At 33.4% G+C, this 24,020-nt stretch overlaps 2 protein-coding genes, 2 long non-coding RNA genes and 1 other non-coding gene across 5 annotated transcripts; 2 read left to right on the top strand and 3 right to left on the bottom strand.

Annotated features, from left to right (window-relative positions):
• The first annotated feature begins 3,618 nt into the window (after positions 1–3,618).
• On the top strand, positions 3,619–10,379 carry LOC108223614 (pleiotropic drug resistance protein 2). Its single transcript, XM_017397953.2, has 21 exons — positions 3,619–3,752; positions 3,828–4,267; positions 4,431–4,551; positions 4,684–4,772; positions 4,863–4,947; positions 5,033–5,323; positions 5,409–5,499; positions 5,616–6,516; positions 6,641–6,801; positions 6,885–6,988; positions 7,078–7,243; positions 7,326–7,400; positions 7,486–7,613; positions 7,719–8,051; positions 8,149–8,439; positions 8,539–8,622; positions 8,738–8,871; positions 8,970–9,197; positions 9,283–9,454; positions 9,529–9,783; positions 9,923–10,379. Exons 2-21 carry the CDS (start codon positions 3,876–3,878, stop codon positions 10,190–10,192), a joined length of 4,371 nt encoding a protein of 1,456 aa, XP_017253442.2. The 5' UTR covers positions 3,619–3,752; positions 3,828–3,875; the 3' UTR covers positions 10,193–10,379.
• An 894-nt stretch (positions 10,380–11,273) lies between these two features.
• Positions 11,274–16,469, top strand: LOC108219857 (uncharacterized). Its single transcript, XR_010292196.1, has 3 exons — positions 11,274–11,559; positions 11,647–11,739; positions 15,805–16,469. It is a non-coding gene; the product is annotated as an uncharacterized LOC108219857 (long non-coding RNA).
• On the bottom strand, positions 13,930–14,001 carry TRNAH-GUG (transfer RNA histidin (anticodon GUG)). The gene has a single exon. It is a non-coding gene; the product is annotated as a tRNA-His (tRNA).
• On the bottom strand, positions 15,917–16,909 carry LOC135152913 (uncharacterized). The gene is made up of 2 exons (XR_010292197.1): positions 16,432–16,909; positions 15,917–16,289 (listed from the first exon to the last, which is right to left on the bottom strand). It is a non-coding gene; the product is annotated as an uncharacterized LOC135152913 (long non-coding RNA).
• Positions 16,910–17,932: 1,023 nt separating this feature from the next.
• Positions 17,933–21,125, bottom strand: LOC108220513 (uncharacterized). Its single transcript, XM_017394304.2, has 8 exons — positions 20,982–21,125; positions 20,409–20,559; positions 19,660–19,751; positions 19,524–19,565; positions 19,344–19,428; positions 18,745–18,838; positions 18,397–18,497; positions 17,933–18,308 (listed from the first exon to the last, which is right to left on the bottom strand). The coding sequence occupies exons 2-8, from the start codon at positions 20,537–20,539 to the stop codon at positions 18,185–18,187; spliced, it is 669 nt and encodes a 222-aa protein (XP_017249793.1). The 5' UTR covers positions 20,540–20,559; positions 20,982–21,125; the 3' UTR covers positions 17,933–18,184.
• Between the last annotated feature and the right edge of the window lie 2,895 nt (positions 21,126–24,020).

The raw sequence follows: 24,020 nt of genomic DNA, 5'->3' as shown, positions 1-24,020 counted from the left end.
TCATCTTCTTCGTGAAAAGTTTTAACTCACTCGTGTTTAATCATTATTTCATCTACTTTCTTCTTTCTCAATAAAACTTGTTCATATATTTTCATTTCATTCTTTTTTCATTCCATTCCATCCAAGTAAACGCAACCTTAAAGTCCTTTCATGATATCCAAATATTCGAGTTTGTGTTGTGTATGAGATAATATAAGAGTTAAAAAATAAAAAATAGAAACAGTTTATTTATATATTTTAGTTTTTTTATATGATAATTTTTGAGACATTTAAAATAAAAGTATAAAAAGATGATTGAAACACGAAGAATACAAAGATAATAGTTAAATTTTTATTTAAGCTGAACTACGGGAACTTTTACTGTATATCAGAACGGACTGATTCAAGGCATTAACCACCAAGACTCAGACTCTACGGCTTTAAAATTTAAATTCGATTAAATAAGTGAATTTCGGGGAAGATTGAGCAGATTAAGCCAAATATGTGATTTTTGTTACACCACTTTTGAACGCCCTGAAATTAAATTTTCGATAGGGATTTCAGGCAAACTATTTAATACTCCCTCCGTCCCACCCAATTGTTTACATTGGGTTTGGGCACGGAGGTTAAGAAATATGTATAAAGTAGTGAAAAAGGAGAAGAAAAGTGGGTGAAGTGATGGGACCCATCGATTTTTAATATATAAAAGAGATAGTGGAGTAAAAGTAGTGTGAAAAGGAAGGAAAAGTGATATAGTGGTGGGACCCATTAACTATTTTGGGAAAGTTTTGTAATGTAAAGAAATGGATGGGACGTCCAAAAGAGGTAACTCTAAAGAACCTGGTGGGACGGAGGGAGCAACATTTCAGAGTTCTGGTCCCTCCGTGGTTGATGCAGGGGGAAATATATGTACTGATCATGGACACCAAACTTTCATATTCAGAGGAAAACTCAAAAGCATGTACTGCTGAGGTCTCGAGGATTTAGGGGCCGTATGGTTTAACTTAAAATAAGTGACTTCTTATTTAAATTAAAAAAAGAGTAGAAACGAGAAGTAAATAAATTAATAAAGTGTTTGGAAAAAAAATATAAGTTGTGAGAGAAAAGCTGAAGCCAGAAGCAGCTTCTTCTCCTATGAAACAAACACCCCCTTAAACTCTTTCATACACCATTTTCATTTGTCCTCAAAATTTCATAACCAATTTTTTTATATTCATTCTTCTCCAATTTTTTGGGAAAAAATAAAAAAAGTAATATTATATATTTCAAATCTTGATTCAATATTTTTTTCATGATAAATAATGATTATTTTAATGAAATAGTTTATGTGCGTGGCGTCTCATTATTATTAATGTGGGTAGAAACATTAAACAAATGTTGATTTGGAAAAAAAATTGAGAACAATTTTCTGGGCACCTAACATATGGGCACCTAACATATTATAATTAAAAAAATTTGCTTCTTCTCATTTTAATATTCTTCTCTACACATATCATATATATTAAATAATAATAAATGTGATATCTTATCGTTATTGATATCACTTAAATTATATTAATTATGCATGAATATAATAAAGTTATTATTCAATTTATTAGAATGTATAATATTTGTTTAATAATTTGAATAATCTGTGAGTTAATAACATTAATGTTTGAGTTGAACAGGAAGTAGATAGATTTTATGAGGGTATTTATTTTTAAAAATAAAACTACTAAAATGAAAGGACCAAGCGATTGACAAATTCTTGCATTCCAGTTTTCTCCCATTAAACAGTCCTGACACATGGTTTAAAGTGTAATTATTCACCTCGTCAACCAGGACCCAGTTGCCATTTTAGTTGAAACGTTGTTTTAGGTCGGCCTTGTGCCGTTGTGCGCGACACATTGGGCATTTATTGGGGTTATTAGGGCTCCATGTATTTGCCGAACAATGTTCATAATTGTTTTATGATATTTAATTTAATATATAATTAATTATTATCTAATTAAAATAACAATTTTAGAAAAGTAGTATAAACAAATTTTATAAACTATAATGTGATAGTGTTAATACATTTTATTTAAATTATAAAAATGTTATAAATTGGAGAAAGCTCACTGATTTTTAATATTAACTTTTATAAATTTTAATATACATATTTATTAAATGCTGTAGTGAGTTAATATACTTGTAATTTTTATATAAGTGATGGCAGACAATAGCAATTTTACAATAACAAACTTTGACATTTTGAAACAAAATACTAAAACAAAATTCAAAATTTTGTTAATTACGTAAGTGTCAATGTTTCAATAAAAAGATTAATACTGGGTCTATTATAAAAGTCATTCAATTTTTTACACATAAGTTTTGATTATATAATAAAAATTAATTTTTTTAATATTTTTTTCTCAACGAAAATATAATATTAATATTTTTATCTAAAAAATAATTTTTTAAAAATACCAGTTTTGGATATGTGTTAAAACTTTAAAAAAATGCGGGTAAAAACACCAAAGAAAATACATACAAGCTGTCAATAGCCAGGGCCCAAGACCCACTAGATCATTGTTTGTATGACTGTCCAGACTCCAGGTACGGTGTTAGCTTTAAAAAAATGGGCTCAAAATGGGCCAGTTGGAAAAAATAAACAAAACTATTATCCGACGGAGGAAGTGCACAATATGAGCAGACCGAGCCTGTCCTTTGCTATTCCAATTTGAACTATAAAATTGATAAAAACAATTTTATTTTTTCAGGGGTTTCGTATATGTTAAAATTAAACATATATTAAATTTTTTTATAAATAAATTATTTGTTTATGTTAAAAATGCTCATCAAATGGGTCACTTAACTGGTCCATCTAATTTAAGAAAGAGTAAAACTCGAATCCCTCCTTAATCAAGCTTAAATTACCCCTCCCGTTGTCCTTAATCTTCCAACAAGTACACTACTTACACTCAAGCCACAATCCAGTCTGTTTGTTCTTTTAGATACTAAGACTACCTAAAATACGTTAAGTGCATTTTTTTTAACCAACTAATCTCCTATAACATACTAAATCTTGTATTATTATGATAATTGATCCTAAACAAATGATTATAAATTTTAAAGTTCACGCCCCATACATTTCAGTCTATTGTTAATGATCATTTTGTTGTTACATACTTAAGTTGTAGTACTCCCTCCGTCCCCCTGAGTTGTATACATTGGGGGACGGGGACGCGGCACGGACTTTAATGCTCCTGTAAAGTGTAGTTGTGTAATTTATTTTTAAAATTTTCTTTTTCTGAATTAAAGTTTGGATGTTATATTTTTATTCAGAAAAAGAAAATCTCAAAAATAAGTTACGGAACTATATTTTATAAGAACATTGAAATGCGTATCGAGCAGTTGAAAAGAAACGTATACAATTAAATGGGACAGAGGGAGTACTAATTTGATTTTATGACAGTGTCCTTAGATATTTAACACAACAGAGAAAGTCACTTAAAAGAAGATAAGCATAAAAATGTAGGACAAAATGCCGGATATAAACCCAACAGCAGAATTATTTATCTACTAAAATTCGATGATTCTAATGTAATGACAAAATTTGGAACATTTGAAGCAGAAATAATGCAAATCTCTTGCATATAATCCACATTTTTGTCACCATCCTTCAAATTCTCTGACAAATGCACACATATAAATATACATGCATTGTCTCAAGAATTTTATATCTGCAACTTCCTGAGTAAATAATCCATAAGATCTCTCAACAGTTTTGTTTGTTCACTTCATCTCATTAGGTAAGTTGAGTTATTCATATGTTTTTGTGACTAATATTTGGTGATGCATGTATTTTAAAATTTTTATTTTTGCAGACTTGAGGTGGAGTTGGTGAATGTCAGATATTTAAGAGGGTGATTGCAATGGAAGCATCAGGAGCAATGGCAGGGGAGGACTTAATGAGGTCGATGAGCAGGCGAGCCAGTTTTGCTGCCTCGGCTAGCAAGAGAGGCTGGGGAGCCTCAAGTATTCGCGAAGCGTTTACTGCAGCTGGAGGTGATGTGTTTCAAAAGAGTGGGAGACAGGAAGATGAGGATGACCTCAAATGGGCTGCTATCGAAAGGCTTCCAACTTATGATCGGCTAAGAAAAGGATTCTTGCAGCAAGTTTTGGAAAATGGCAGGGTTGTTCATGCTGAGATTGATCTTACTCATCTTGGAGCTGAGGATAAGAAGCATCTCATGGAGAATGTCCAACGCGTTATTGATGATGATAATGAGAGGCTCTTACATAGACTCAGAGATCGGATTGATAGGTAAGTATACTTAATTTAGTTTTTAAGTATACTGGAAGAGTGAAGGGACATCGGGGTTTTGCCACTAGGCTATCAACAAATCCTCCATATTATATTATGTGTTTGTGATGACAATGATCTTGAGTTTTTTAGTGTTTATCTAAACATTTGATATTTTTAACAGAGTGGGGATAGAAGTTCCGAAAATTGAAATCCGGTTTGAGCAGTTGTCTGTTGAAGGGGATGCATTTGTTGGAAGTAGGGCACTTCCAACTCTGCTCAATTCTACCATCAATTCAATAGAGGTATTTTTTTTCATGCTAATTTAGTTGTGCACATAATTTTGTTATCTGTCTTTCTGTTGATTGCTTGTTCTATCTTTACACATTCAGACAAATGATCGTTTGTTTATATTTCACTATTGGTCGTTGTTATAGGCCACTCTTGGATTCTTGAGGCTTTTCCCGAGTAAGAAAAGGGTTGTCAATATTCTTCATGAAGTATCTGGAATTGTAAAACCATCTAGGTAAGTATACACATGAGCATGACTAATTGATACATATCTATTTTCTTCTTTGGTTTTCATCGATGACTAATAGAAAATTTTATTCTTCAGGATGACGCTTCTTCTAGGGCCTCCAGGCTCCGGAAAAACCACATTGCTGAAGGCAATTGCTGGAAAGCTGGACTTAGATTTGAGGGTTTGTGACCGTCCACATAAACAGATAGTCTACTTTTAATGACTTACTAAAAGTACTAACTACATTCTTAATATCTGATATATAGGAAACAGGAAAAATAACATATTGTGGCCATGACATGAGGGAGTTTGTTCCTCAGAGGACTTGTGCTTACATAAGTCAACATGATCTTCACCATGGTGAGATGACAGTGAGAGAGACCATGGATTTTTCGGGGCGTTGCTTGGGAGTTGGAACACGATATGAAATGCTTGCTGAGTTATCTAGAAGAGAAAAAGTTGAAGGAATTAAACCGGATCCAGAAATAGATGCATTCATGAAAGCCATTTCAATATCAGGCCAAGAGACTAGTTTAGTCACTGACTATGTTCTCAAGGTTTATATTTCCTCTAGCCTTTACACAGTATCTTACTCACTGGCTACTTTCACATATAAGACTAACTAATTATGTTATCTGACAGATACTTGGACTAGATATCTGTTCAAACACAATGGTTGGCGATGAAATGAGAAGGGGTATCTCTGGTGGGCAAAAAAAACGTGTCACGACAGGTATGTCACCGTGTGGACATTTATGCAATATAAGGATTCAAAGTAACCTAAAGGTCAATTATTGTGACACATTTTATAAAACAGATGTTTATTTGAGTTTGTTTCACTCAATGCAGGAGAAATGCTGGTTGGTCCAGCAAAAGTGTTTCTAATGGATGAAATTTCAACTGGTCTAGACAGTTCTACAACTTTTCAGATTGTCCAATATATGAAACAAATGGTTAATATCATGGATGTTACAATGATAATCTCTCTTCTACAACCTGCACCAGAAACATTTGATTTGTTTGATGATATCATTCTGCTTTCTGAAGGGCAAGTTGTTTATCAAGGTCCTCGCGAGTGTGTTCTCGAGTTCTTTGAGTACATGGGATTTAAGTGCCCAGATAGGAAAGGAGTCGCAGACTTTTTACAAGAAGTTACTTCCTTGAAGGAACAAGAGCAATATTGGTTCAGGAAAGATGAACCCTATCGTTATGTTTCAGTCTGTGAGTTTGTGCATCGATTTAACTCCTTTCATGTTGGCCGTAAGATATCTGCTGTGCTTAGTTCTCCATATGACAGAAGCAGAGCTCATCCAGCTGCATTAGTCAATGATAAATATGGTATTTCAAACAAGGAACTTTTTAAAGCATGTTTGTCAAGGGAGTGGTTATTGATGAAGCGTAACTCTTTCGTGTACATCTTTAAGACTACACAGATTACAATCATGGCATTGTTTACATTCACAGTGTTCTTTAGAACTGAGATGAAGTATGGCGAAATAGATGATGGTGGCAAATTCTATGGTGCATTGTTTTTTAGTCTGATTAATGTGATGTTCAATGGGATGGCTGAGCTTGCACTGACTATGTTCAGACTCCCCGTGTTTTTTAAACAAAGGGATGCCTTGTTTTACCCTGCTTGGGCTTTTGCTCTACCAATTTGGCTCCTGCGACTTCCACTCTCAGTAATGGAATCTGGAATCTGGATTCTGTTAACTTATTATACTGTTGGATTTGCCCCTTCTGCTAGTAGGTATGTGTTTAGTCTCTCATAATTCGACTATTCCCAGTGTTTCTTGCCTGCACATTGACAGCTTCTAGCAATTCAGCAATTACTAGCTACTAATAAGTTCATCTAAAACTTTTTGCTGGTTCAGGTTTTTCCGCCAATTTCTGGCTTTCTTGGGTATACATCAGATGGCTTTAGGTCTTTTTCGTTTCATAGCAGCACTCGGAAGAACACAAGTGGTTGCAAATACTCTTGGTACCTTTACGCTGCTGTTGGTTTTTGTACTCGGTGGATTTATAATTGCCAAAGGTGAGCAGTATTAAAACATGAAAATGGTTCCTGCTTGTCAGTTTATACTTATATATTGATTACCATTCTTCTAATACTTGCAGATGACCTTCAACCATGGATGAAGTGGGCTTATTATCTGTCCCCGATGTCTTATGGACAGAATGCTATAGTCATCAACGAATTTCTTGATCCAAGATGGAATACAGTAAGCTCAATCATATATGATTGATGATTTTGTTCAATTCCTGTATTAAGTGTGATTAGCTTATATGTGATATTGTTCTGGTGCCACAGTATATCAGCGATTCAATGTATCCTGATCACACAGCTGGGAAAGTTCTTCTAGAGGCAAGGGGGATGTTTGTGGAAGACCATTGGTACTGGCTTTGTGTCATAGCCCTATTCGCATTTTCTCTGTTCTTCAATATATGCTTTGTCGCAGCACTAACGTTCCTGAATCGTAAGATTTCCTACCTTTAAATCCTTTGATCTGTTCTGACAGGCTAATTCTAGTTCTAATATTTCTTTGAAACTGAATGCAGCTCTCACAGAGACAAAATCAGTAGCGAGTGAGGATTGCGATGAGGCTGACAAGAAGAAAAGACCATCATCCGAAGGTTTGTGGTGTCATGTGTCATAGCCTGTTTCACTGTCACTTGTTGTGCTATGATGGGCATGCTAATGAGCCTTAAATATTTGCAGAAACTGATATGGCAGAAATGAACTCAAACACGGAGAATAATGTCGTTGACAGGAAAGGGATGGTACTGCCATTCGAGCCACTGTCACTTGCATTTGACCACATGAACTACTATGTTGATATGCCTGCTGTAAGTCAAGAAACTAACAAGATAAAGGGCCTTATATGTGGATGTAGATTTATTTAATAGTATCTCAGTAACTAAGATTCTAACGTGAATACATTGCTTTATCAGGAAATGAAGAGCCAAGGAATAGAGGAAGATCGTCTACAACTGTTACGAAACGTCTCTGGTGCTTTCAGGCCAGGTGTTCTAACAGCATTAGTTGGTGTGAGCGGTGCTGGAAAGACCACATTGATGGATGTGCTAGCTGGAAGAAAAACCGGTGGTTATATCGAGGGAAGCATTAGCATTTCTGGTTATCCGAAGAATCAAGAAACATTTGCTCGAGTCAGTGGCTATTGTGAACAAAATGATATCCATTCGCCACATGTAACTGTCTATGAATCTCTTGTGTACTCTGCCTGGTTACGTCTTGCTGCAGACGTGGATGAAGAGAAACGAAAGGTATGTCATTTGAATTATTTACCAAACCATGTTTCTCACATTTAAGCCAAGTCCTTATTGTTTTCTTTTTCTAATATTTATTTTTATTTTGAGTTAGATGTTTGTGGAGGAGGTGATGGATCTGGTTGAGTTAAACTCGTTGCGAAATGCTCTAGTAGGCCTTCCAGGAGTAGATGGTCTATCAACCGAACAGAGAAAAAGGCTGACAATAGCTGTGGAGTTGGTTGCTAATCCATCCATTATCTTCATGGATGAGCCCACATCAGGTCTTGATGCTAGAGCAGCTGCAATTGTGATGCGAGCGGTTAGAAACACTGTTGATACAGGACGGACAGTTGTCTGCACAATTCATCAACCAAGCATAGATATTTTTGAAGCCTTTGATGAGGTACATGTCTTTTCATTCTTCTGCTTTTCTGTATGGAAAATGCTTGGTGCACATATAAGGTTGCTGCTAATTGCGGATATCGTAATATTTGTCCTGCAGCTTTTCTTGATGAAGAGAGGTGGACAAGTGATTTACGCTGGACCACTTGGGCATTACTCCCAAGTTCTAGTAGATTATTTTGAAGTAAGTACCAACTCTTATATAAAAAAATTGGTATGAATCATAGATGATCATTTCTTGTGGATGCATGTTTTGAGAACTCTGGTGAGCTTACATGCATCTGATGTGGCTTTTGCAGTCTATTCCTGGAGTTACAAAGATCAAAGATGGTTACAATCCTGCTACTTGGATGCTGGAGGTCAGCTCTTCCGCAATCGAAGCTCAACTTGATGTCGATTTTGCTGAAATATTTACAAATTCTGACCAGTACAGGTAATGCATAGTTCCTAACCTGCTTCTTTTGCTACTAACTAAATATTTGTATTGACTACTAATAACTCTGATCTCTCTTTGTTTATTGTTATTTACAGGAGCAATCAAGAACTTATAAAGGATCTGAGCACTCCAAAATCAGGTTCCAAGGACCTTTACTTTCCCACACAATACTCCCAGCCATTTATCACTCAATTCAAGGCTTGCTTCTGGAAACAACATTGGTCCTACTGGAGAAATCCACAGTACAACGCTATTCGGTTTTTCATGACAGCAGTTATTGGCCTTATCTTCGGAATCATTTTCTGGAAAAAAGGAGATAAAATGTAAGTCATAAGCCCAAGGTCCAAAATTAACATTGTAGTTGTACATAATGTAGCTTTTCATAAAGCAAACTTCTATAATTTGCAGGCATAAACAACAAGATTTGTCCAATCTTATGGGAGCCATGTATGCCGCTGTTCTGTTTCTTGGAGGAACAAACACTTCTGCAGTACAGTCAGTTGTAGCAATTGAAAGAACTGTCTTCTATCGCGAAAGAGCAGCTGGGATGTATTCGCCATTGCCCTATGCATTTGCTCAGGTAAAGAGACTTCTAAGTTCTATCCGAACTTTTTTCTAGACTTTAAGGAACTAAACATTATAACTACTTTGCAGGTTTCTGTAGAGACCATCTACGTTGGAATTCAAACATTCCTATATAGTCTTATCCTTTACTCAATGATCGGGTTCCACTGGGAAATCACAAAATTTCTATGGTTCTACTACTTTGTCTTCATGTGCTTTGTCTACTTCACATTGTATGGAATGATGCTCGTAGCCCTCACTCCAAGCTATCAGATTGCTGCTATTGTCATGTCGTTTTTCCTCAGCTTCTGGAACTTATTCTCCGGTTTTCTCATTCCAAGGATGGTAAGTATACTTAAGACCATCTTAAATATATCACTCACAAAAACGTCAGCAGATATCTTGCATGTCCTTCGTTTAGATGATAAGCAACTACAGCTATCTTCGCGAGATGCTTATAACATATGTATTGCTGAACTTGCAGCAAATTCCGATTTGGTGGAGGTGGTACTATTGGGGATCTCCGGTGGCCTGGACAATCTACGGACTAGTGACATCTCAGGTTGGTGACAAAATGGACATAGTGCATGTACCGAACCACGGTGAAATACCAGTGAAGGACTACCTCAAGGTTTTTCTTGGATATGAGCATGATTTTCTTGGATACGTTGCTTTGGCTCATATTGGATGGGTTCTGCTCTTCTTCGCAGTCTTCGTCTATGGAATTAAGGTCCTGAATTTCCAGAGAAGATGAGCTCTGGCATTACATTTTTTTCTCTTCTGATAATAAGCCTCGCAAAACTGAGAGTCACTTACTACTTGGGAAAATAAAAAAGTGATTGCAAGTTCTTGTGTGGTGTTGTATATTAGCAATGATTCATCTTTCATGTAGTAATTCTTTACATTCTACATAGTAAATATACATTTCTTTGTGTGTACAAGTATTCATAGCTGAATTATCCTTTAGTTCTCTATGACTCCGTGATCAAATAAATAAATATGTCAAGCTCGGGTGAATAGAAATTAAAGTTATTAATCCAACTCCAGAGTTCGAGTTGGTACTTGATGGGACCTGAAAAGGGTTCAGTAAGACTGAGGTCGGGTCTAAGGAGGTTGCTGGACTTGTCTCGAGCTTTTGGGGATGTATGAACCATAATGAAACTCTGTTGGTTCTCGACAGTGATTATATTTGGCCATAACTATCACAATTTATTTATTAGAAAATCGACCCCAAACCTAAGTGTCGGAGAAGATGATCGGGCATATCATTTTATCATTCAAAACGGGAGATTGTCTAATGTCTACCCCCTCTTTTTCTCTCTTTTTTTTATGCTACAGGATTTAGCGTTTTGCACTCCTAGACACTATTTCATGTAACATTTTACCTCTAAAACACTAGATTGAGTGAGTACGATTGGATAGGCCAAGTGGCAGGCTTTTGTGTTGTGTTTTCCATAGTTTTTCAGCCTACAACGTCTGAATGCAGGATTGAGCTAAAACATATTTGGATCATTTCTTCTAAATCTGTTATTTTGAACTTTGCCTTAGTTTCTACGATGTTTTTTGGGCCATTTCTGATTTTTAGAGGGGCTAGTCATCTATAATAAAATAATATATTTGATTTATAATAATTTAAATAATAATTATATACTTTATCAAAAAAATTATATATTTCATAATAAATATATTAGATTAAATAATAAATATAACTTAATTTTTTAACAATAAATATTTAAAAAAAATTATTTGAAACAATAATGTTATATGTACCGTCTCAAATTTCCTTTTGATGAATTCTGAATGACAGGGAAAAAAAAAAAAGACGTTTTACGTAACGCCTGTAACAAAGCCGTGAAATCCTCCTTTTCCAACAGAAAAAGGCGTAAATTTTCTGGAACAAAGTTGTCGGCAGAAAACGCATGTCTCGTTTCCAAAAAGCCGATAATTCCGCGTTCCTCACTCAACTCACGTTCATCATCCCACTCCATGTCTACACTACATACGCCATATCTACATACACAACTCAACCGCCTTTCCGATCGCCGCCTCGGCGGGGATCGGCGCCGTCCGTACTTGAGCTCCGGTCATGTCTCGGCAATCGTGCCAAATCAAATCGACTAGGTTTGTTTGCGTTCTTTAATTTCACTTTTTTATGTAGAACTGTGTCTGTTTCTCAACAATTGGTTCTGATTTCTGAATAATTTGTAGTGAACAGTTGTTGAATTCCGGTTCGATTCGAGGAGGTGCGATAATCACGGGAGAGTTATGGAATTATCTAAACGGCTCAGTTTCATGCTACAGGTATGTAAATACTAAATACTTATATTAGTTTGTATGTGTTTATATGATTATGTAATGTATGCGAGGATTTGATTTTTGATTATTAGTGATACCTTGTTTGGAGTAGAATCGTATGGATGATATGTTGATAGTATGCGTTTTTAGTATGTGTAATACGCCAATATTGATGAATCGCCATGTTAATTATAAGATGAATAGCTATCTCGTATTTATTTTCTTCAGGAAATCTCTCCCAGCTATTGTGGATAATTGTTGTATTTGGCTGGAATTCTATGAAAAGTCTTTATAATCACAACTCCTTCGTTTAAATAGTTGTTGAACTAGCAAAGAGTTTGATTTTAGTTGAAAATCTAAAAGAGTTTAAAAGCTGCTTTACCTGCAATCATGCTGATCGAAATGCCAGTCACTGTAGTGGATGATTCTGTAGTCCTCCCTGTTTGCGTTATAAAATTGCTCATGTCTATTCCTTGAAAGCTCACTGCTGGCTCCTTCCCTTAGCTACTAGGTCCTCATATATGTGTTTAAAATTAATGTACATATCAATATCAAACTGAATATGGCTATGGGCATATCGGTTGAAATAGATTCCAATATTCTGTGGCTTGATCAGACCAAGCCTCCCAATTGATTCAATAGCTGTCTTTCTTTTTTTTTCTTTATCTTAAATTAAGAAGCATATATTGGAAATATTATATTTGTACGTGTGGATCCTTATACGGAGGTCGTTAATGCTCAAGGCTTGAGTTGGATCTGCTTCCAACATCATCTTCTGCAAGAAATATATTTGGCCACATTTTGTAGTTAACTTGTGTATTTTTACAGCGGACAGGTTGGGGACTATGTTTACTCCTTTTTTTTTATTTTTTTGAAAATCCTCCGCGCATTGCGTGGTAATGGCTGGTATTCAGCCTGCATGCAATGTGCAGCTCGTTGCCTTGTTAGATTTGGGGTCTGATATTTCCTTAAAAATAACGTCGGTTTACTTCTGTTTAGCGCAATTGGCGGGTGTTAACACAGATATAAAGACAAAATACCTTCTTCCACCTCTTCTTGATTATCATCATAATCCTCTTCCCTTAGCTCTACTAGGTTACACCTCCACCACCGCCATCTTCTCTAAATCCTAATTTAATTATTTTGTTACATATGCATGTGTTTAGTGGCGGATCCAGGAATATTTGCTGGTGGGGTTACTTAGCTCAAATTAAATCACTAATAACTGAATAGGAATATTTTCCGCTGGGCTCCTTAGCTCAAATTAAATCACTAATAACCGGAATGAAGAAAATGTAGCAACACAAACTCAAATACGTTAGCAAAGTAAAAGTCACTTTATGATTTCTGAAGGAAGCAAGAACTATTAGGTTAAATTTTTTTTATTTCTCTTCTTTTGCGGAGTTCGTTTTTTGTATAAGATATTTGATGCCATATTCTATATGGCTTTATGTATCTAATTGTGAACTATGCTCTTTTTGAAACTATTTTAAGTGATATTTGATGATTAATCTTTTATTAACTAGGTCCATAATACTGAATGTTTTCTTGTTTAAGACTACTATATATCCATCATTAAGCCCAAGCCCAGTGGGGTCCTGGGCACCCACTGGCTTCTCTGTAGATCTGCCTATGCATGTGTGCAAATAATGATATGCTTCATTTTCTCTTTTATTTATAACACTTTCTGCTAATTGTGTGGTGCATCTTTAAAATTAAGTTGAGCGCAATGTGCGGTGGTCCCATCATGCAGTTTAGGTGATTTTCTTTCTGTTTTTGTTCCACACAATTTGCTTGTGGCACTTACTGTGAATATCATATTCCTCTTTCCTTAGCTCTATTAGGTTACACCTCCACCACCCCCATCTTCTCTAAATTAGAATTTTGATTTCATATATATGCAAGTGTGCAGATAATGATTATGTAGGGCTATGATTGCTTCATTTTCTCTTTTATTTTAAAACTTTCTGCCCATTGCATGGTGCAAAGAAAAAATTAAGTTGAGCGCAAAGTGCGACTTGTTTAGTGTAGTCCTATGCAGTTTATGATTTTCTTGCTATTTTTGTTCTGTACAGTTTGCCGGAGCCACTTATTATGAATAGGAGAAAGGTGTGTGTTCATAAACGTATATGCCTGCATAAACTAATATTAAGAGCATGAATTGTTCTACTAAATGAAAGTTAAATAAAAAGAAAATGTGGCTGCTGGGATTCGAGCCCAGGTCTCCACGGCCACAACGTGGAATTCTTACCACTAAACTACAGCCACTTGTTTGTTAAAAATCTATTTTTAGGTACTCATAAATAGGCATAGTTGATATTATTAAGCGGAATACAATATGCAATCTAACAATCAGAAGTCTAGAGATTAGGGACTGAATTAAACCATTACTAATTTCTTCAATACTTACTCAAAGATATTTAAATTAGGAACTAAATTGAATCAGCGTTTCAATTCCGTTACCAGATAAAATATCTTTTATTACCACAAGAATATATCTAAGAGATTATATAATTTTAATCGAACCTGAATACAAATCAAAGATCCACTCAGTTAAATCCAAAATGGCTCAGTTAACTCCCAAATGGCTCTAACGAGCCTATGAACACAAATCCCAAGTACTCCTTGATATTTTTCTCTTTTTTAATGATCTTATAATATAATCTGATAATAATCATTAGAAGTAGGATTTAAAAGAGGAGCAAGAGTTTTAACAAATTAAATTTTATTTATATAACACATATATGTACCAAATAAAGCTGAAATGAGTAACAAAATATTATGAAAATGATTGAACTTTCAAAATTTAGAAATCGATCATCTCAAAAGCATTATAATAATTCTAATAGCACTAGTATACCAATACAAAATGAGAGCATAAATAATACCAAAATCGGCATGGTGAAGACATACCAGATTAACAATAAGAATAATTAAAGTTCACAACTTGTTCAATTGAATTTATAGTATGTCAGATTTTGTAGTCCAGTATTATAGGTATATATTTATCAGATGAATTATTCGCAATAACTGAAGACACAGTTAAATAATTTTTGTTCATAGTATATATTCTTAAAAATGCTTATAAACAATAGTACACACTGAAAAAGAAGCAGAAGAATGAAGGTTAAAGTTCAATGGTAGGAGTAGTTTGATAATTGGGCTGACCCACATTGTTATTATCTACAAAAGGTTGAGCGTGTTTTTCTTTGAGGTGTGCCTTGTTTGCCTCTTTCAAGTAGACGTTCCACGGGCAATGAGAGGCAATATTAATGTGTCTGACTGTGCCCCTAGGCATGCCTTAAACAAAACAGCACAACTAAGAACAGACGTAAAAAGTATCTTATGAGTAATTAGGGGCTTTGATAAAAGCCTTGAGCAACCTTTTAAATTGCTTCTTTTTTTAGCCTTTTGCATCATTTTGCTAGAAATAAGATTTGGTCTCGTCGTGTTACCTGCTAATTAAGTGGGTTGCGTTGCTGGTGCTGTTGGAGCCTGAAAGCAGTTAATAAGATCTTCAGTACTATTAGTTTAAATCTTCTAGTAGAGTTTGGTAAAGAATGCTAATTTCAAACCCCCTTGTGAAAAATCGAACTTAATCTTTCCAAGGATTATTTTCGGTTGTGCCTTCTGTAAATTAAATTATTTGGTTGCTTTTTAAGTGTCAAAACAATTATACTTTTTCAGCAAATCCAAATTGTGGAAATATTTTCGGGAACTAGTTAAATTGTGAAACATGTGGAACAATTTCTGCTTTCCTCCTATGGTTGGGCGGAAAGGTTGTGGTACTCCCGCAAATTGTTGGTTTAATATACTTGTAAATTGGAAAGCATAATAGGATATGTAATGATATAGAATATATGTCTTGTTAAAATAAAAAATATGACAGTTTATGCTACATACAATTGTGAATGACTACGAGGATGTTTTTTGCTTATTTAGTGTGGTTACTGATGTTATAAATGAAATTGAAGGTTTCTCCAGTATGGTATTAATACTACTCATTGTCATTTGCTGTTTTCAATTATATGAGTTGTTGATTAAGTATAGTGTAATGCCGTTTTGGTGCAGTTCACTAGAGATATGCAGGAAGGATGATTCTGACATTACTTGCAAGGATTTAAAAGCATTCGATCGGAATTTCTCAAACCAGAGGCTAGACTATACTCAGAATCCTAATGAGAACCCACTGGATGAACATATCATTTATTTCTTTCTGACATTAAAACAGTAATCTGCAATCTGATAACAACGATAAAAGATAAATTGGCACAAAGACTTATAACAAAACTGGTTCATTAAAAGTCTAGATGCCATAAGGTTGATGCTTGCTTCACTTCTTTGGGTCTGTTTTCTTCGAGTTGCAATCAGCAGTAGTTTTGTTTGCAGCGGAGATGGAAGCAACAATTCTATGCGTCAACTCGGTAAGCAGAGCCTTGTTCTCCTGTTTCAGCTCCGCAGCTTGCTTCCTAAGCCTCTCATTCTCCTGAAAGATTTTGCAGTTCTTTAAGTACAGTTCTGAGTTGTTCTTGTCCATGCTGGGTGCTTGCTTTTGCCTGGAACAAAAATAAACAAGAAAAGCAATTGTCAGACAACCTGTTCTCAGTATCAGTAAATATATTCTCTAATCTAGTAATGAAAGAGTGTTTGTGTGATGGAAATATGTGTTGGATGTTGGATAGCTGAAAACTTGTAAACCTTTGTCGATATTACTGATTATCTGTGTGTTGTTTTGAGTTGAGATGTCTAGGAATGCATGTGATTGTCTCTATATATAGGCACACCAACCACGTAGATATGTATGGAAGAGAAGAGTTTATTATAGCTCATGATTGTAATAAGCAACAAAAACATGAACCAACCATCATGATTTATCCCAATACCAGAAAATGTTTATCAGAAAAACCCCTTTATCAAAAACGTTGCTACAAACACGAGACTTTAACCGTTTCAGCAATGCTAGGCTTGCCGTAGCTCATGAAATCCAGGAGGTATATGCAACTTTTTATTTGGACTCTTGCACGTGAAAATTGCATCTTTTTGGTATTTAAAAGCAAGTAAAAACTAAAAAGGATGGTTTGGGGGGAACAAAACAGGGGGCAGTGGGGTTTTTGGTACGCATTGAAGTACAAGGCTTTAATAATAGTAATAATCATGATAAAACATTGTATTATCAGTATTTTTACAAGAAACGTGAAAATAAAGTAACTAAAACAAAAGCTATTCAGATACTCATATGTAAGGCTATAAGCCATATTTGTCAAAAAAAAAAAAAAAAAAAGCTATTCAGATAAAAAGAACAATATTAATAGTAATTATAGACACGAAAAAGAAATAAATAACAGGAAAGCAATCTTTTTATCGGAATTTACTGCTTTGAACACGAGATACATCTGATATGAGTACGATGAAAATAATTCTAATCATTTTCCAGTTTCGTAAAGCCTTGGCTTTTACTTTATGGGGGTTTTATTTGGGGCCATAAAAACTATCCAATTTGTTTTTTCTTTGAGAATCACTTGCTCATTCAAATAATTACTATAATTTGTCTTTTAGACAATTATTCCTCATGATGATCATTTGTTAAAGAATAATCATTGCATTAGTATATATTACTCCCTCCGTTTCTAAAAACATTTTCCGTTTAAAATGTCGGTACTGTTCATAACATGAGACAAATTACTAATTTACGTCTAATCTAAAAATAAAATATAGTCATGAGTGATCATGTTGAATTCGTATTTATGAGTACTTTAATACGGTAAAATTAATACTAATAAAAATCAAAGATAATAATAATCAAAAGTGTGTATTGGCAAACGTGATAAATATAAACGGGAAAAGTATTTAGGAACGGAGGGAGCAGTATATAGTAAATTATTTTCGACTAATATTTGGTAATATTAAGTCTTATTCCACTCGAATTCATAATACAGTACTTTATTTAAATTCGGTTTTAATTATTATATTCCTATTATTATATTGACATTCAATTATTTACTAATTTCTTGCAATTAATACATGTCTCCATATTCTGTCAAAAAAAATAAAAAAAATTACATGTCTCCATTTGTTATTTTCTAACCTCTCCCTAAAACAGTCGTACAAAAGATATTGATTCTTCCTTTTCTTATAAAATTCTTAACAAAATTAAATAACAGAAGTTAATTACAAACAAAAGTACGAAACGAAACATGCCTTACAAAACACAAAAAATGTAATTTGACTATAAAACATAACATGATTCCAAGAAATACTTGATGAATATATGAGACTAGCATTTAACTTCAAATAGATGCAAATAGTACATCTGCTCCACGGATAAACCAAGCACAAAACTCAGGTAACTCGTCAAGAGCATGATAGCATATAATACAGTTTGATACATATATTATAGCATTCTGATAAAAACATAATTCAGAATTTCCATCAACTTTAAAACAGCAACTTGCTACTTCATGTATTTCTGGAGAAATTTACGGTGGAAGTCACTCCTAATAGTGTCATTGATGAAGCGCTTGGGTGTCTTGGTCTCACCTCGAGTTTGGTTCTTGAAAACCACGTCATCATCCCACCTAAACAAAATGTGCCTTGATGAATATTCAAACTGAACATAAAGATATTTGTTTAATCATAGACAAGATGGACATGAAAAAATCTAACCTTCTTTTCACACTGAACGAGGTTGCATTATTCAGCAGAGGATTTCCGCGTATCAATTCCGCCTCTTTGACTTTAAGCTGCTCTTCTTGTTCCTGACGCTCCTACGAATAGTAAAAAAACATCATTAATCATAGATTCATAGTTCAAAAAGAAGCTGCCAAAAATGCAAGCTTAAATCCTCAAGTTATACAAGTTAAGCAAAAAAAACTGTTTTACAAGCAGATGAAGCACAACAGCTTAAGCTTAAACATATATTCGGCTGGCTATTCGCCCCTAAGGGCCTAGACAATAGAACAAAACCTGCTAAATTAATCATTCAAGAAATTTGATGAGGTCAAAGATACTCACCTTCCGTAGTTTATCTTCTGCTCTTTCCTTCTTTATCTGTTCAAGCTCCGCCAAAAGAGCTTCTGTATCATCCTCGTCGTCATCTTCGTCATCACTGAACACAAAACAAAATTTACTTTAGCAATTATCACAAATTTATAATCCTCAGTAGAGATTATAGACATTTTAGGTCTGAGGTGATACTTGAAGAAATCAGAAACCATAAAGAACATAATAATACAGTACACTCAATATAAGTCAAAAATTTTAGAGACAAAATCAACAGAAAAAGCAAAATACAGCAGACTCAATGAGATTAAAGCGTGTGGCACAGACCGGGGGGGGGGGGGGGGGGGGGGGGGGGGGGGTTTGGGGGGGGGGGGGGGGGTTGGGGTTGTTATGGTGGAAGTTGAGACCACCACTTAAACAAAGCATGGCAAAAACTAAAAAGAGTCGAAGAAGGCTATTAGCCGCAAAATGAGTCTGTAATCACCAGATAAGATAAATATATGCAAGGAAAAAACTATATACCAGGCAATCATATCATGAAAAACAAGCCATATGCAAGTTTAAGCTGACAAAACAACCACAAAAAAGATTGATGGTAAGTGGACACAGACCTCTCATCATCACTTTTTATTTCCACTTCATCATCAGCATCTGCACTCCGTGGAATCATACGGTCTTCGATCTCTCTCTTTGACCCTGTAATAAGTTGACTGGTTAGACTTCTAATAATAGTCTTTGCGGTGGGAAAAAAAACAATTAGATACAAAAACAAAAATAACTAGTAGAATCACCTTCCAAGAGCAGATGCCCTCCCTTCCTACGATCTTTGTCCTCTGCAACCAAATTTACGGTCATGACTCATAAGTCAATAAAAGACAGCAAGGCACCAAAAAAAAACAAAGGCAGACTTGTCAAATAATAAGATACCTCTAGACGAAAAATGTCTTCGCTCGCGCTCCTCCAACTCATCACGGAGATTCCTCTTCTGCAGTTCCTCTTGAGTGTCTTGCCCTTCCTTTCTGTATTTATCCATACCAGTGTAAGTTACAGATTTCTAAACAAATAAAGTGATTCCTACTTTTAAGTAAAACTATATCACTGTTTATCTACATTTTAAAATAAGCAACTAGATTGACTTCCAATCTGCATATCCACATACAATCAGGTTTTCTGTAAAGTTCTAAAATTCAAATTTGAAGTAATTAACAATTTTAAAAAATAAACCAACTTGAAGTTTTCAAATGCTTATTCCTAATTCGATCTTAATGCTCTGGGAGAACTTCAAAATTACAACACTAATATTGACCCAAATGTTAATGCCACAACCACAATTTCAAGGAGTATAAATATATGAAAAGGAATATAATTCCACCAATCTCTCTCTATAACTTACTGTCTTTCTCTCTCTAGGGTTTCTAGCTTCTAAACTCATTTCTGCGTCTAAATCTTTCTTTTCTTGCTTATTACATTCTGAATCTCTCTACAACCTGTTGCTTCTCTACTGTTCATTTGCTTATCTTGCGTGTTTCTCTTCTAAAACAATCAAAAACACGAAAATATCCAAAAAAAACACATTGCCGAGACCTGAAGTTCCTGACTCATACATATTAGCTTCTCGAAATAGGTAACAGCACAAAGAGACTAATATATTAAACAATATATGACTCAAAACTAACCTGGGCTTTAATGTGGTGTGTGAAGCAATGTCCCTTGAAGAGTACTTCTGAGAAGGGCCAAAAATTCGAGTGCCGCCCTGTTCATTCCCACCTTTAGCAGGTGCCCAGGTTGGTCGAGCCGCAGTAGTCATCTTGTTCTCTTTTCTTTCACCTATCCAACATACACACTCTAGTAAATTAGTACAAAAATCCAAAAAAACAAAACCAAAACCAAAATTAAACACAAATCAAACAATCAAGCCACGATCAACAAAAATTCATATACACAATCACAATAATTGCGCAGAACACAGCCTATATCCACAAAATCAACACCTCAAATTACTTGAAAATCTAAACCGACAGGTAATTCATCAATTTGTACACACAATCGGAACAATAGAAACAAGCTACGATACTCAACAAACATTTAATTCATCATCTATATATAAATCCCAACAATTGTGATGTATTTAATCAATTAATCAATCGAAAAAGATCAACAACGGTCAAATTGATTCACATATACAATACATAACTATTAAGGTGAAACTAATAGCAAAAGTGAATAAAACAAGATAAAAATAGGAATACCTTGGGCGATTCACTCTAATTTGATTCCTCCTGTTTCAAATTAAATGGATCTTGAGGTAATTTTTGATCCTAGGGTTTCGTTTCGTATACAGAGCTTTCTTGAGGTAGGCGTTGATGTGTGTAAATGTGTAATAAAATAAATTTACCAAATAATTTGTACAGTTGTACTATTATTTATAGCGCGATCTATCTATCCGATACTTGCTGAAATTGAATTCGGTTTTATAAAAGTAAAAATTACAAAATCAGATTCATATTTTTTTTTTGTTTTTCTTTGTCAGGAGATTCATATTTTGTTTTTCTTTCGGACCGTGCAGATTAATTAGAGCATCTTCACCATACAAACCCCTTAGCTAAAATGTGAGTTGTCGTTCCAAATATAAAAAATTTAGCCAACCCATTGAAAAAATCATACTCCAACCACGTTAACCTGTTATCTATAATTTTAGCCAACCTCATATGAATAACTATATTTGTCGAACCTCTACAGGTCTGTAAGAAATCTGCAGGATGATTGCACATCATTTATTATCATATTAAACTGATATATTCTATTTTAATAAACTAAAATATTAATAACATTCTATTTTTAAATTATACTCAACCAATATAGCCAATATCATTGAAGTACAATGTCTTACGGGTTCAACAAATTTTACATAATATCTTACAGGTTCAATTTAGCCAACGATTATAGCCAACACCGTTGAAGATACTCTTAGATAATTATAAATTCATTTGAATGATTAATCAAATGTATGTAAAAAATATTATATCATGGATTAATCATCAATATCAATATATATATATATATATATATATATATATATATATATATATATAAAGGAGAATGCGCACGTATCTAGAATTGTTCGATTCAGTCTTTTAATTTTTCTTAAATTTCGGAGAGAAATTATAATTATAATTCAAAAAATCAGGTTCAATATTTCTAAAATTAATATTATTCTTTTCTTATTGAATTCTAAAGATGATACAATTCTTTTCCTTCTTATTTAATATTTTTTATTGAATTCAAAAAATGATACAATTCTTTTCTTATTTGGTAATCCTAACAGAAATATGATTATATTTTAAAAAATTAAGTTCAAGGATTCCTTTGTCTTTGGAAAAGTTAATATAATTCTTTTGTATGATAATAAATTTTTACACGTAAGTAACGATTTAAAGTACGTTTAATCTTAATTTTAATTGTGTTTTTTTTTAAATAATTATATTATATTGACTAACCTGGTCAAGTAACTTTCTCAAACACTGCTTCATAGAATTATAATTTTCTTTTGCGGACGGTAGTCACGGTACCTGTACAGTAGAACGAGTATTTTTTTTTTAAATTTTTTCAGGTTTGGCCTAAATTTAATTTTCACTTATCTCCGATATGTAAAGTACATGATCTAAATAATATTTAATATCGATTCTGGACTTTCCTCTTTTTTTATAAATGATTTAATTTAATAATAAAAAAACCACGACATCTACATAAACAACCACGTCGAACAAACAAAACACAGAAACAAAAAACAATCACCGATTAATCTCACGTGATTTGTTCGATTCAGTCTTCAAACTTTTCTTAAATTTCGGATAAAAAATATAATTATAATTCAAAAATGAGGTTTAAAAATTCTAAAAATAATATAATTCTTTTCTTATCGGATTCCAAAGGTTCTAGAATCTATTAAAAGGATTCTAACCATAATACATTTTTTTTTCATATTAATTTAGAAATCATAAAAATAATACGATTCTTTTTGCAAGACGGATCCATATTAGTCGTTTCAGAGAAAACTGAATAACATGATTACATAAATTCTCTGGACAAGAAAAGATAAAACAAGCAGTTAACCACAATATATGATGCTGGCCAGAGGTCGGAAAGTGGTCTAAAAATAATTTTCTTAAATTTTGAATAAGAAAATAAAATTATAATCTAAAAATTATAGACAAGTACAATTCAGAAAAATTAAATTCTTATTTTCAAAAGTTATAAAATTTATATTCTTATTTGATTAATTTTTTTCAAATTATATATCTAAAAAAATATAACGGAGGATGCAGTACGGTGAAGTGGCGTCTCCGGAAACTCTCCGCTTAAACTTTCTAATTCTTTGAGAAAAAATAGTAATCGTAAAAGAGATATAATTCTAAGTAATTAAGAAGTAGGAATCGTAACGCGTCTCTAGAAACTCTCCGGTTAATTTTTCTATTTTTTCTAATTTTTTTGAGAAAAAATATGTAAAATAGCTAAAAAATAGTAATCGTAAAAGAGATGTAATTCTAAGTAGTTAAGAAATAGGAATTTCAACAAAAATATAATAGTTAAAATCTATGAAATTCTAAGTGGTGAAGAAATAGGAATCTTAAAAAAAAAAGAGATAATTCTAAACAATTAATAAATAGAGATCTTAAAGAAAAATATAATAGCTAAAATTTATGAAATTGGATAAATTTATCCAATTATAATTATAATTTTATCATAATGTAAATGATTCTTGTTTAGTATTGTATTTGAGGGGAGGGCGGCCCAAATTAATTTTTGTATAAATAATAATAAATTTTCTATTAGTATTATGTTTGACGGGAAAGCGGCTAAAATAATTTTTTTATATAAGTTATAATATTTTTTTATTAAAACGGGTCCACAACTTAAAATAATTTTATCCAATTATAATCTTTAACTTTATCATAATTATAATAATTTTTATTAGTATTGTCTTTGACGGTAGGGCGAATCAAACTAATATCTATATTATAATGTTTTGTTATTAGCATTGTGTTTGACAAGTGAGCGGCTCAAACTAATTTTTATCTATATTATTATATTTAATTTTATCATAATTATAATAATTATTGATTGATATTGTCTTTGATAGAAGGGAGGGTCAAACAATTTTTTTATTAGTATTGTGTTTGACAGGAGGGCCACTCAAACAAATTTTTATATTAATTATAATTTTTTTTATTAATGATATGTTTAACGGGAACAGACTCAAAATAACTTTTATGCAATTATAATATTAT

This window comes from Daucus carota, chromosome 5 (assembly GCF_001625215.2).
Source record: "Daucus carota subsp. sativus chromosome 5, DH1 v3.0, whole genome shotgun sequence".
NCBI lineage: Eukaryota > Viridiplantae > Streptophyta > Magnoliopsida > Apiales > Apiaceae > Daucus > Daucus carota.
This window is presented reverse-complemented; position numbering and strand designations above follow the sequence as displayed.